General features: G+C 37.8%; 1 protein-coding gene across 2 annotated transcripts in view; it reads left to right on the forward strand.

The window, feature by feature from the left end:
• sult4a1 (sulfotransferase family 4A, member 1) overlaps positions 1-14,383 on the forward strand; it is a 32,905-nt gene extending 18,522 nt beyond the window's left edge. The window contains exons 3-8 of one of the 2 annotated variants that reach the window (XR_011887348.1): positions 894-974; positions 5,468-5,594; positions 6,299-6,393; positions 8,471-8,609; positions 9,899-10,012; positions 13,402-13,483. Coding sequence is in view for 1 of the 2 variants with exons in the window: in XM_072269409.1 (XP_072125510.1) it covers positions 894-974; positions 5,468-5,594; positions 6,299-6,393; positions 8,471-8,609; positions 13,402-13,514 (555 nt within the window). In the remaining variant the exon portion in view is untranslated. Of the gene's footprint in view, positions 1-893; positions 975-5,467; positions 5,595-6,298; positions 6,394-8,470; positions 8,610-9,898; positions 10,013-13,401 lie in introns of both variants that reach the window. The other variant, XM_072269409.1, reaches the window with a different exon arrangement.
• The last annotated feature ends 799 nt before the right edge of the window (positions 14,384-15,182 follow it).

The raw sequence follows: 15,182 nt of genomic DNA on the forward strand, positions 1-15,182 counted from the left end.
CTTTGGTTGTTTAGGATTTCTGTAGTTTTGTGTGGCAGCTTCACCAGGTTGGCATATAGATTGGCTATAAAGTGGCATGCTCTTCTAAGATCCTCTCCAAACCAGAATCAGCTCCTCGGTAGATGTTAGCCATTGAAGCAAGAAAGTGCTGGGCCATGAGGTTACAGATTGTAGTGAAGAACATTTCTGCAACTGAAAGATGGCTGATTTTTGAGCAGTATGATCTGTCCAATCTAAATTTTCTCCATTGCATAATGAAACTACCATGTGTTTGGTGTAAAGTCGTAACTGTTTACATGAAGGCTTTGCAACGTTGTCTCCTACCAGTACACTCATGGACAAGAGCATCTTGTATTGACTGGCACGAAAGCGGTCAAGCAGTTCTTTTCTACCCATTGTAGTCGGTGTTACTACAGCAGTATCTGTCAGTACCTTGCCAACTCAGTCAGTGGTGATACTGCTTAATCACTTGGTAATGTATGTTGAAGACCCCTGCCTTCAATACATTTTGTGTATTTGCTATTGCCAGTGCTTCTCCCAAGTGGAATTTTAATATGGAAGTTTGCTGATCTTTCAACTGAGGTTGAATGTCAAGTGATGATCAGTTGAAGTTTTGCAAAATTGAATGGTTATCTTGGGCCATTTCAAAGAGCCTTTGGTTTTCCACTCTGCATCATCCTTTTCCTTTTCATTGATGTCTTTCTTGCATAAATTTCCCTTATTTGTGATATCCTATAAGTAAGAGTAGCAAGGCTAAGCATGTGAAATAGGTTACTTATGGACAGTTCCTTGTGTTCATTCTGTTAGATCTACCTTGGATGAAGAAACAGAACAATAATAAAAGTTCTTTAGAAAGTAAGGTTTCTGCAAGCTAATTATGTTTTCATCTTTAGGAACTGACATCCCCTCGCCTCATTAAGAGTCACCTGCCATATCGTTTCCTACCTACAGATTTACACAATGGACAGTCAAAGGTAAAATATTATGTGTCGTGTACTTTTTATTGATTATGCTCTTTAGAATTAATTAACATTGACAGGTAATTCCAAACACTTTTCTCAGAAGTTATGTTAATTTGTAGATCAAGTTCTTTAAAATCAGCTTTTCAGATAGGAGGTTTTATTTAGAAATTATTTCTGAATTTCTCTCTAAAAATTTTTGGCTCTCCAGAGTACAATAGAATACTGTGGACATAGATGAGGGAACCCTTTATTAGCAGTTGCCATTCACCTGCATTTGGAAGATATTATCTATTGGACTCTGAGCTCTCAGCAAGCTCTACTTTCTTTACTGAGATGTAGTCAACATTTCTCACTCTTCCTCATGCTTTCAAAAGCACACACTCATGCACTCTAGAGGGTAAAGGTGACATCCTGCAAATAGCTGTAATTCAAAAAGGGAGGAAGGCACTAATGGGTAATGGATAATTCTTTTATTATTGTTACGTGTAAGGACGTACCTGGAGCCTGAAGACACACTCTAAATGTTTTAGAAACAGCTTCTTCCCCTCTGCCATCATACTTCTGAACAAGCCGTGAACAAACCCAGGAACACCAGCTCACTATTTTTGCTCTCCTTTCGCACTACTTCTTTAATTTATTTTATAAATGCATTTCTTATTGTAATTTTTTAAAAGATTACACTGTACTGCTGCCCCAACACAACAAATTTCTTGACGTATGCCAGAGATAGTAAATCTAATCCTGATGCTGGAGATACAATGAAAAGCTTTTGTTTACTGCCATCCAGGCAGGTAATTCCAAACTCAGGCACAACAAGGTAGTACAGAAAGGGAAGACGGCATGTCAAAGATAATGTTACAGGTACAGAGACAGTGCAGTGTAATTAGATAAATGAAGTGGAAGCACTACGACAGGTTAGACTGGTAGATCAAGGATCTATCTTTCATTGTATGAGAGGTCAATCATGAGTCCGGCTGGCAGACACTAAATGCTGTAGGAACTCAGCAGGCCAGGCAGCATCTATGGAAAAGAGTACAGGTGTCCCCACTTTTCGAACGTTCGTTTTACAAAACCTCACTGTTACGAAAGACCTACATTAGTTACCTGTTTTCACTAGCAGAAGGTATTTTCACTGTTACGAAAAAAGGCAGCGCGTGAAAAAAAGTGGCGCGTGCCCCGAGCAGCCGCTCCTCCCCCTGGATTCGGAACGGCATTCTAGCCGGCATTGCTTAAGCACGTGCCTGTGAGCATCTGTCTGCAAGATGAATTCTAAGGTATTGGAAAAGCCTAAAAGAGCTCGTAAGGGTGTTACAGTTAGCGTAAAACTAGACATAATTAAGCGTTTCGATCGTGGTGAATGAAGCAAGGACAAAGTGAGTTTGGCTTGTGGAAGTTGATGAAGGTGATGTTGAAGAGGTTTTGGCATCCCATGACCAAGGACTGATAGATGAAGAGCTGATGCAATTGGAAGAGGAAAGGATAACAATCGAAACTGAAGTAGTGAACGGACCGAAAGTGAAGTCGTCCAGGAACTGAACGTGAAGCAACTGCATGAGATCTTCGCTGCAATGATAAAGTACGACTTTAATTTTGAAATGGTACATCGGTTTAGGGCATATTTGCAAGATGGTTTGAGTGCTTACAAAGAACTGTATGATAGAAAAATGCACGAGGCTACCAGTCAGGCATAGTGTCGTTTTTCAAGCCTTACACAGCAGACGACGAACCTCGACCTTCGACATCAAGGCAGGCAGACATAGAAGGTGACCTGCCTGCCCTGATGGAAACAGACGATCATGAGATGACACCTCAGTGTCCCACCACCTCAACCCCCGGGCCGCGGACAGATACCGATTCGCGGAGAATGCAGTGGTAGCTGGTAGGCACCCAGCACATCTTTAAGAAAAAAAGCCGAAATAAACAAGCTAATTAATTAGGTGCTGCCCGGCACGTAAATATCGGCCCAGATCAGAGTCGATTGCCGATTGCGTTGCCTCTGATCTGGGCCGACATTTACATGCCGGGCGGCACCTAATTAATTAGCTTGTTTATTTCGGCTTTTTTCTTAAAGATGTGCTGAGTGCGTCCCAGCCACCGCTGCACCCCTGCATGCTTCGCGGATTGGTATCGGTAGGCAGCCTGGAGGGTGGGGCCACTGCACCATCCCAGCTTCCGACGACTCAGCCTAACACACCATCATCAGTGTGCTCGGCACTGTCTTCCCAATTCCGGTAAGTGATACTACACTGTACATACATTATTTCTACTTTATATAGGCTGTGTATTTTTGTATATTATTTGGTATGATTTAGCAGCTTCATAGCTTGAAGGTTACTGGAGAGAGTGTTTTTGCCAAGAGTGCTTGCGTGAGACTTTCGCTACGGAGAAAGGTGCATGCAATGATTGTAGAGAAGTATTTCTACTTTATACAGGCTGTATATTTATAATATTATTCTTGCTTTTACTATATGTTACTGTTATTTTAGTTTTTGTGTGTTATTTGGCATGATTTAGTAGGTTATTTTTGGGTCTGCGAACGCTCACAAGTTTTTCCCATATAAATGGTAATTGTTTCTTCGCTTTACGACATTCCGGCTTACGAACCATTTCATAGGAACGCTCTACCTTCGGATGGCAGGGGAAACCTGTACCATTGATCTTTCAGGCCGAAACCCTTCAGCAGGACTCCAACATTTTGTGTGTTCTGCTTGGTTTTCCAGTATTTGCATATTTTCTCTTCATAAAACAAGAGGGAGAATCTGCAGATGCTGGAAATCTGTGCAACACACACAAAATGCTGGAGGGAAGGGTCTTGGCCGGAAACGTCAGCTGTACTTGTTTCTGTAGAAGCTGCCTGGCCTGCTGAGTTCTTCCGGCATTTTGTGTGTGGAGTGCAGAATTTCTGTTGTTTGTGTTAAGAGTCAAGCTGGATTTGGATCCATTGGGACTTAGACTGGGGGGACTTGAATGAAACGTAAATTCTTTGAGGTTCTTAATGTGTGGATGTTGAGAGAATGTTTCAACTTGGGGCAGGATCTCAGACTAAGAATCATTGGTTTAACAATAAGTGGGGGCATATTTATGTAAAATGAGGCACTGTTTTGTCTGTGAATTTTGAATGTTTGGAACTCTCCTCGTCAGAATAGTGGTAGTCACCTCTGAATATTTTGATGCAAAGTTAGTTTCATACTTGATATGCAAGAGTGTGAGAAGTTGGCAGAGGTAGCTGGGAATGTGGAGTTGAGGTTGCAGTCAGAACAGCCTTGTTCTTATGAAGTGCCTTAGCAAGACTGGTCTAGTTGCTAATTAGTACAAGGAAGTGAGAGGGTAGATTCAGCAATGATGATTCCATTGGCCAAGAATTTCTAGATTCTCGTATTATGGTCTCCTATTAAAGGGTTAGCTATTCAGGATTGAGATGGGAAGAAATTTCGGCAGCCACAGGGTGGTGAATCTTTGGAATCTTCTATCCAAGAGATCTGGAAGCTCCATTCCAGAACATATTCGAGGCAGTGATTGATAGATTTTTGGTATTAAAGGGAATTGAAGGATGGTGGATGGGGACAGTGCATTGGAATAGTGTTGAATTAATGGATCAGTCATGATCCAAGTTAATGGAATAGCAGGTAAAAATGTGAAGGTCAGCTTCTTATATTTTTAATTTACAGTGCACGATCTGATATGTCCATTAATGAATGCATCACTATTGTATGTATGTACAAAGGCAAAGTACTGCATATAGTCATAGTCATAGTCATACTTTATTGATCTCAGGGGAAATTGGTTTTCATTACAGTTGCACCATAAATAATTAAATAGTAATAAAACCATAAATAGTTAAATAGTAATATGTAAATTATGCCAGGAAATAAGTCCAGGACTAGCCTATTGGCTCAGGGTGTCTGACCCTCCAAGGGAGGAGTTGTAAAGTTTGATGGACACAGGCAGGAATGACTGGAAATATGCTGGAAATCTGAAAAAAAACAAAAACTGGAAATAATTGGCCAATTAGGCAACATATGTGGAACAAGAAATTGTGTTTATTATTCGGATAAACAACTTTTGCAGAATACTTGACAAACGGTATTGACCCAAAATACTAAGTTTTTCTCCCTCACTGTTAATATTTTGGGTCAACAGTCATTTTATACTAAGTGACCATTTTTTTTTTCTCTCATTTGAGTCCAAGCAGCCGAGTTTCCCAGATTTTAGTGCCATTGAGAATGCTTTCAAGTCTTTATGCAGCAGCATTAAAATACCCCCTCTTGCAGTAAATTGGGCTGACGATTTGGCCCTTCATTCTAGTTGCACTTGTCTGACCCACCTGCTTGTCCTCGTTCATGTGGTCCAAAATTTCATATTTGAGTTTCACTTTCAATGTAAGTGCACCTTTTTAGAAATGATCCTTATGTCTATGTTTCTGAAAATGGGAAACTACTAGTATAATGACAACTTATAATTTATTTTAAACTTTCATCCTCAGTTCGAAAACTGTCTTTCTACAGGTTATATGCATGGCCAGGAATCCCAAAGACTTGGTGGTGTCATATTATCAGTTTCATCGTTCTTTACGGACTATGAGCTACAGAGGGACTTTTCAGGAATTCTGTCGGCGGTTTATGAACGATAAGTGTAAGTGTCAGAACTACTTTGATATTTCATTGTTTTTCTTCATTTCTATGCAAGAATTGGAAGGTAGTTAAAATAAATTTGAATTGGGCAGATGAGTAACGTATTAATTGAAATAAATCTGCTTGTAATCCATAGAATCAATAGCTTGGACTTCACGATCAGTTACATTGATTTTTGGGAGCAAAGAAGTTGAGCCAGTTGTATCAGGACATAAGTGGAGATTCAGCATCTGGAAACTACTTACAGTATTTCTGATTGTGATTTTGAAAAACATAATATGTCAAAAAAGGTTCGATCATTAGACATTGACCTAATTTAACATAGCCCACTTCCAAATCATCCTGTTAATTTTTTACAGGAAGTGGACATTCAGAACTGTGAGTTTATGTATACAGTTGATATTTAAGGATCCTGTGTGATGATTGTATTATAAAATTATTTTTATAATTTTTTGTGAATTATTGTTTCCAGTTATCTTAAAAATTATACCATCCATAGTGAAACATCCATATTTTACCAATGACGCAAATAGCAGCACTGAGAGTTTCTTCAAGAATAGCATTGTACATCTGATTTTTCAGCAAGTACAGTGGAAGTATGACAATGAATTTGGGCTTTGTTGCAGATTTTTCCAAGAAGTTGTAAAGTTCTTAGTTCTAATAATACAATAGTTTATGTTCTTAAAGTAGCTTTTGTTTTTCCAGTGGGTTATGGTTCATGGTTTGAACATGTTCAGGAGTTCTGGGAACATCGCATGGACTCCAACGTCCTTTTCCTGCTTTATGAAGATTTACATAAGGTGAGCCTTGTGTTGCTGGGATGAAAATTAACTGAACCACATGAAATCATAGTTTTTCCAGTAGAACAGTCTGGTTGGTCCAGCATTACTGGTATTAATCTGTTCTCTTCCTGGCTGATTCTCCAGAGTGCTGCAAATACTGTTTCTTAAAGCATGCACTCTTACGTAATTCCTTTTCAAAATCCCTAATAAAATCAGCTTTCAGACAATGTATCTGAGACCTTGCTACCTGTGTGGAAAGATTTATAATTTTGTCTTATTTGATTCTTTAGCCAATATTCTTAAATTTGTTTTCTCATATTCCTGAATCTGATGTAAACAGGTAGATTTCTTCACCTTATCTTGACTTCCATGATCTTGAATATTTCTATCAAATCACTTCTCACATTCCATGATCTGTGTAGTTGTTTTTGTTGATCATTAATACATCTCATAAGCCCATGAATGGAACATAAATCTCTGGTAATTGAACTAGTGTTTTATAAAAGTTTGACATTACCACAGACTTTTGACAATGCTCTAGTGTATATCCCTGGCTCAACCCTTGGTGCTGACCTTACGACATTAACGTTCATCCATTTAACTGCAACCGTAGGTCCTGTCCCAGACTTGCTGTTTCTTGCATGCTACATGGCTCTCAAAGTATGCAGCAGGTAAAGTTATCACCTGATATTTTTGGTTTTCTTTTGCTGCTATATTTTGTGTTGGTTCACCTATGCTCAAAGTAGTGTACCTTGCGATGAGCCTTTAGCATATAAATGAGAGTCAAGGTACATTTCTAGTAATGCATGTCTACAGGCATTCATAAAGCTAAAGCCAAAGAACATTCAGGCTTGGACTGATGAGTGGTAAATCATCATCTTTGTGTGGTGGGGGTGTTCTCTGTGATCCAAACTTCCCCCAGAACCAACCAGTTAAGTACCATAGAGAAATCCAAGAAAAGATTAGAGATTAGGGTATTCCATGGTGTGGCTAGTCTGACATCAGAAGTCTTTATGAGGTACAAGTCAAGATGATATGTATTCAAAGCCATGAAATATATTCTCTACTTGCACGATGAGTGCATTTGTAACTACTCTCATGAAGTTTAACACAATCCAACAAAGCATACTTGATTGATACTCCAATTGTTGTTCTCAACATCACTCTCTCCACTACCAGTGCAGTCTATGCAATCGATAAAATGTACTGCAGCACAAGCTACTGTGATAACACCTCCCAAACTGGCAAGCACTACCATTAAGAACAAGGACAGCAAGCATAAGTGGGATGTATTCAGCTGTGAATTCTCTTCCTAGTTGCACATTATTTTCACTTGAAAATATTTCCTTTGTTGCTGCTGGGTGTAGAGCCTTAACCAACGGCCCTATGGGAGTACATTTACTCAGAAGATTCAAGGACATTTAGAGATGTTAAGAAAAAAGATCTGTCAAGGTATCAGGCCGGATAAATAATGTAATTATGTAGCCAAGGGCTAGAATATGAGAACATGCAATTTGTGTTAGGCTACAGCTTAAGATTCTAGTTATAACACCTCAGATATCATCTGATGTTACTGGAGTTTCATTTCGATGTTTTAAGGAGAGAGACCAGGCTGTGGGTTGTTTTCTTTAGAACAGAGGTGTACTTGGGACACACAAAATTGATTGCCTGTGACAATATGAACAGGACTCATTTTCCTTTCCAGACAAGTCAGTAATTGGAATAGCAACTATTGCAATATCTTAGAGTATCAGAAAAGTGTTGAAGAGAAATTATACATCAGCTAAGTAGCAACAAGTGTCCTGAAGACCTGATCTGCTCAGTTCAACAGTGGAACAAATAACTTTAACTTACAATTTGTGATTCCTTTTGGCAAGGACCAGTTCAGATATTTAAGTGATAGAAAAGGATGTAATCAAAGGTTCATAAACACCAAGGAAAACTGAATCTGAATATTGATTTTCCAGATTTGTGCAACTACCTTTTCTAAGCTGGCATATTGATCTGGTATTAGTAAGGTTGTGATATTTTAATAGCAGTTTTCCTGATATTGAAAGGTGTTCCAGTTAAGTCTGTCGTTTGCTCCTGGTGTTAGAACCTTGCAGGTACCGTGGAACTCTTGGTCCGGTTCCTTGGAGTATCGTATGATAAAACGCAGATGGAGGCTATAACTGAGCACTGCCAGCAGCTGGTGGACCAATGCTGTAATGCAGAAGCCCTTCCCATTGGGAGAGGTAAGTGCTGAGAACAGCAAAGTAAAAACTGAGCAATCTGTGATATTCTGGCACTTATGGTGGATTTGAAAAAAAACACATAAGTGTTCAGTTTGGCTCCTCTGTCTATGATGCAATATGATGTCACTTGCTACGCAATGATTATCTCTGAACTTCTGTGTACTGTATGAGGCCCATGAGTAGCAAGAGCCTCCTCCAATAAAACAGGACCTAGCCAGTGGGCTAAGGCCTCCTTTGGTGTTGATTATATGGCTTGACCCTGACTTGGCTATGGTCAGGGTGTCAATGAAAACCTTAACCAAAGGAAATCTTTCCCCATGGTTAATCACTCACCATTTACTGAATCCTCTCCATCCTCCTCAGTGATCCTCAACCCATTTATGGAATCTTAATCTACCAATCTACCTCCACTCACTCAATTCCTGACCTCCCCCACTGCCAACTAGACCTCCAGTTAATTTTGCTACATTTATCCTCATTTTCTTCACTGTTAGAAGTGGTGGGACATTGAGTATGAAAGGTTTTTCTTGTTATTTGTTCAAGTAAAGCCTTTTTGTAGCACACACAATGCCTGTATGAAATGCCACTGTACACACATTTAAGTGCATAACAGTTTGTAGATGTGCAATTTAGCAATGGATGCTGACTATCTCATCTCTGTATGACATCGAAGCCGTCCAGCCCATTGATCCTATGCTGGTTCTCATCACACATCAACTCCATTTTCCTGTCTTGCCCTACTTCAACCTCATGTCTCAAACCAATCTGCTCTTCCTGATTTTCCTGCCCGCTAACTATACTAGAGAAAATTTCTAGTAGCCAGTTATCCTAACAGAATGCTTTTGGGTTCTGAAGGAAAGGAATTAAGGAAGTAAGAAACTGGTGGGACAGAAAGTACTGATGTCAAAGAGGGAGTGATATGAACTGAAGAAAATTATGTTGAACTGTAAATTTTGTTTAGAACTTAAGAGAATGTTGTTAGGATGGGACTATGATCTAGAACAGGTGGAGTGATGTGAAGACGTGAGTATAATCTGTAACCGAAATGAACTACAAAATCCACAGAGTCAAGAATAAAACCTGCTTCAGTTTGTTCATTTTTCATACTTTTAGTTTTATTCATTGTTTTCATTGTATCAATTTTGTTTTACATATATATATGAGCTACTGAAAATTTTCAGACACACCTTTTGATGAAAATATTTAAGTTAAATGCTGAATATTCATTTTTTTTATTTTCTAAATTTTGTTTGTTTGAAGCATTTTGGTATCTTCCTTTTTGTTTTTAGTGTTTCGGCTCATTGAACTGAAGACCTAGTATAATTGATGAGAAGGTAGACTAGACCTTATCCCATTGGGGTTCTCTTTTCATCTAAACCCTCAGGCAGGTGTAATGTAGCAAGGTGGGTATCACAGTATTTCTTAAATTGATTTTTCGTTTGTTCACTTGTTTAAAAAAAAGTAAATTCTATTGGGTTACTAATCCATTGTATCACTTCAGCCACATGCTTTTCACATTGTTTAATATTGGTATTATTTTTATTCAGCTGTTAACCCAATCCATTTTCATTTTGAGGGTCTCCCTGGTTTTATTTTTCACACCTGTGCAGAATTAAAGTTCAAAGTAAATTTATTTTCAAAGTACATATATGTCACCATATACAACCTGGGATTCATTTTCTTCTGGGCAAACTCAATAGGTCCAATAATCAAAATAGAATCAATGAAAGACCACACAAACGGGGTGGACAACCAGTGTGCAAAAGACAACAAACTGTGCAAACACAAAAAGGAAAAAAGGCAAGAAATATAGAGAACATGAGATGAAGAGTCCTTGAAAGTGAGTCCATTGGTTGTAGGAACAGTTCAGTGATGGGGCAAGTGAAGTTGAGTGAAGTTATACCCTCAGGTTCAGGAGCCTGATGGTGAATGGGTAATAATTATTCCTGAACATGGTGGTGTGCGTCCTGAAGTACCTGTATCTTTCTGATGGTAGCAGTGAGAAGAAAGATGGAGATCCCTGATGATGGATGCTTCTTTCCTGCGACAATGCTCCATGTAAATGTGCTCAATGGTTGGGAGGGCTTTACCCATAATGGACTGGGCCATATTCATTACTTGTTGAAGGATTTTTTGTTCAAGGGGATTGGTGTTTCCATACTAGGCTGTGATGCAGCCGGTCAATATACTCTCCACCACACATCTATAGAAGTTAGTCAAAGTTTGCAAACTCCTAATGGAGTAGAGGCACTGCCATGCTTTCTTTGTTATTGTTCCTATGTGCTGGGTCCAGAACAGGCCCTCTGAAATAATAATACCTCGGAATTTATAGTTGCTGACCCTCTCCTCCTCTGATCCCCCAATGAGTACTGGCTCATGGACTCTGGTTTTCTACTGAAGTCAAAATGTAAGAAAGAAAATTACCACTTAAGATTTGAAACTGAATTAATGATGACTGTTATTTAGACATATCAAAACTGCTCACAGTTTATTTTTCACAAACCCAAATATTAATGATCATGGTGAAGGAATGTCATTTCTTTCTGTTCCAATGCAGTTCTCAATTTTTTCCCCTTATTACTTGTTGATCCTCTGGTCTCCAGATTACATTGAGACTCGAGTACTTATCCATTGATGTCTGCTGCTATAGTAAGATAAGGTTGCTATAATTTAGAATACTCATTATCTATTAAATTCCATTATCTTCAACATGGCTTTGATATTTTTTAATCAACACTTCTTTTATGCACAAATGGGATTCTGTTCTTGAATGTGTTTGTGATTATTGTTTCCATTGGCTTGGAATTCTATATTCTTCGTGAAGTCTGACACCTTGGAATTTGAAATAGGCAATTGTTGGGAACCAAAGTTTTATTTCATCAACCAGAAAGCTGCAATTCTGACATTCTGTCATGTCACTTATGTTGCCTGTGTTTCATTTCCTGTCACCTGTAGATTATCTGATTTCTTTCACATTATATCTGTTGTTTATCCATCACCAGATAAGTTGCTATAAACATGTGTAATCATAAACTTTGCACTTTAGGAGCATTTAATATGAAGCAGAATTTTCATTTCTCATTTTATTTATTGAATTGCTGGACTGCAATGTTTTTCTATTCTTCAAAGGTACAAGCAAAAAATTTATCTCATAGGACTTCAATACTATAATGATGATCTTGTAACTGGCATATACCCCTGCTAGCATTTTTCAGTTGAACAGTCTCAAGAAATGACTGATTTAGCATTTTATTGTTTGAAATACAAACTAACCATTTTCTTCTGCTCCTTGTCTTTTCCATTGTTCTCTGAATCACATTGTAAATTTTAGCCCTCATTTTGATAGCCTCCATTGTGACAGAAGAGTTTGAAAGAAAGAGACATTTATTTCAGAATCTCTGAAGTGTATTATGAAGTTCTATTATTTCCAAGACCTCTAAAGTGTTTACTGACTATTTTCACTCTTAGTCTTGAGACAGGAGAAAGTCTTCCAACAAAAAGCATGATATTTTATTGTAGAGGAAAGAAAAATAAGAGCAATTTTTCTGAACTTATTGATTTTATTTTCCATGCTGTTACTTCTCAAAACTGCTAAATTCTCACTGCAGAAACATATGTCCGTCATTTTGCTTATAAATGCGTGGTAGTTGACTTGCAAATCCACCAGCTCCTATTCCAACTCGGGTCTGTAATAAGTTTGATTACAGACCCCTCAAAGTTCTTTTGTTTCCTCAGCTTTCTCACTGAGGAAAATCTACAAGATTTGAAGATTTTAAACCCCAATTTTGCCACCATTTACATGCAATTTCCTTGTTTGATTTTATCATTTTTGTTGATGATAACCTGGTTTGTGAGCTAAGTTCCTTAGTTAAATTTTGTAAGTGATACTCCTGGCTCAGGTATGCCACTGGTTGCTTTGTTTCAAACTATTTATCCAACTTCTAACTTTCTTTTTCCTTCCAAGTAATGTTTTTCTTACACTGAGTCATCACTCCGCATTCTCCTCAACTTGTCTGCTGCCTTTGGCATGTCAGAATATAAGATTCCCCCTTGTGCTTCCTCTCTGTAGCACTGGTCAATATTGACATCCGGTTTGACTGCAGATTACACTTATGTGGCTGCCTGCTTCCTCTGTAACATAGATCCCCGCATTGGCCCATTATTATTATCACATGTACCAAGGTACAATGAAAAAATTGTCTTGGGTACCATTCAAACAGATCAATTTGTGTTACAATAATACATTGAGCTAGTACAAAGTAAAAGAATAACATTGCAGATCAAGTGTTACATTACGGAGAAAGTGTAGACAAGTAGACAATAAGGTGGAAAGTCAGAACAAGGTAGGTTATGAGGTCAAGAATCCATCTTGTCGCACTAAGAAACTATTCAATGGTCTTATAACGGCAGCATAGGAGCTATCCTTGAGCCTGATGGTTTGTACTTTCAGGAGTTTTGTATCTTCTGTCCATTGGGAGAGTTGGGGGTCAGGGGCTTTGACTATGCTGGCTGCTTCAGCAAGACAATGAAGGAGCCCTTTGAGAATAGTCTGGTTTCTGTGATGTGCTGAACTGTGTTAACAAATCTCTGCAGTTCTTTGCAGTCACAGGTAGAATATTTGCCTGTGCCTGAACTTGAATGATTGCAATTTGGAATGATATCCTTGCACTTGTATTGTAGATTTAGTTGGTCATGATGATAGAATCTGTTTGGTGCCTGTAGCACATTGATTCAACCGGAATTGTCCCTAACTTAATCACGCTAATAAATTTAACTTATTTTTCAATTTCAGGTCGAGTTGGCCTATGGAAGGATATCTTCACTGTATCAATGAATGAGAAATTTGATGCCGTTTACAAACAGAAGATGGGAAAATCTGATCTTAAATTCGACTTTAGCCTTTAAGGAAGCAACATGCATGCGCTTCAGTATTCTCAACATTAGAAATGCATCTCTGCATTTGTTTATCATTCACTGGCTAATCTTCGCTGTTATGTGTATTATGACAGCTTTTAGTGAAAGATATTGGGTATTCTCTATCTATAGTAACAGTTTCCTCTCTTGTTGCAGCTTTGACTTGTATGTTACCTTTCAGCAGAATTGGAAGATACATAGTCTAAGAAAGCAACTTAATTATAAACTGTAGTAATTTTGATGGAAAGGACAGTTACTCTGTACTCCAAAATAACTATTTAAAAATATGCAAACTGATACTTGCACTCCCATGAACTCAATTATACACTTATGCACACACAAACAAAACCAAAATTGTAAGGAAAATTACTGCTGCAAAATAGATGTTATTTATTTTCTGTAATTTTTAATTACATATTCCAGGTTAATTGCATATTAGCTTCAATGTAGTGTCCATGTCTGAATTAAACTAATTAAAATTATTTAGTTAGTGCTGATGCCATTTCATTTAGATCTACAAAGAAGGGGGTGAAATGAGACAAATCTTCCATTCTTTTGATATTTTAAAGAAAGCTCTAAAGCATTTCTAATTCATTTGAGCAACACTGTGAAACAGTGGTTAATGAATACCCGGTCCATTGACACCACATTGGCACATGTATCCTCAGGATTAGTAAATTTGAAGTTCTAGTGGTTTGTAATTATATAATGTTTAAATAAGCTGCATTCTACCCATATGCAGCAACAGCATGAGGAGACAAATGGGAGAGAAATCTGTTATCTAATCACCCACTGCTTGTACTCTTGAATATTGTCATTTCATCTTTAATCATGGTAAAGTTTGCAATAAAATCTCCATTCCAGAATAATCTCCTTAAACATAGAAAATATTTTGTGGTTGACATTGTGTTATTTTCAAAACAAACTGTTTGCAATGTTAACAAGTCCTTTATTTGATATTACTTGAAGCTATATGAAATTTAAAAAGAAATCCTATCCAGTCTTTAAAAATTACCGTACAAGATTTTACCAATTGTGGACAATCAAATTATTAATTTTCATGTAACACTTCAACTTTGAGACTGACAGTATCTCTATTGTCTGTGATAGCACCTGGGCTAACAATTTTCCAGAATTCATGAATAATTAATTAGGTGCATCAGGTCTTAATGTTAGAATTGCTGCTCTTAGTTTTAGAGGCAAAACCAGAGCAATTTCTTAAAAATGGTTTCTATCTTGTCTCCTAACATTCAGTAGAGCCATCTTTCTTTATACTACTTAACCCAATGCTAGTGGTCAGTTTCTACAAGTCCAATGAATAAGTTACTTTTATTTCACGTTGAAGGACGTGAAAATATTTGTTGGTTGAAGTATTAACTTTATTATTCTTTCAAAAAAACTGGTAAACTGTGATTTTGCTATGATTTCGTTCAGATGAGTAATGCAGTTGAAAAAGTCTACATGAAATATGACTTTGCAGAGATGTCAATGCAAGTGTTGAAATCAGTGAGGAAGCCTATTCCAAATCTGCCATGGCTTGGGGTCCATAGCATCTACTCCATTAATATCCCAAGATGGAACCCCAGTGGAATCTGAGAGGAAAAATATCTTAAACATCCAGCATTTTTGAAGGCAACACAATGTCTTCTCAAAAAAAAA

The sequence above is a fragment of the Mobula birostris genome, chromosome 9, assembly GCF_030028105.1.
Source record: "Mobula birostris isolate sMobBir1 chromosome 9, sMobBir1.hap1, whole genome shotgun sequence".
Taxonomy (NCBI): domain Eukaryota; kingdom Metazoa; phylum Chordata; class Chondrichthyes; order Myliobatiformes; family Myliobatidae; genus Mobula; species Mobula birostris.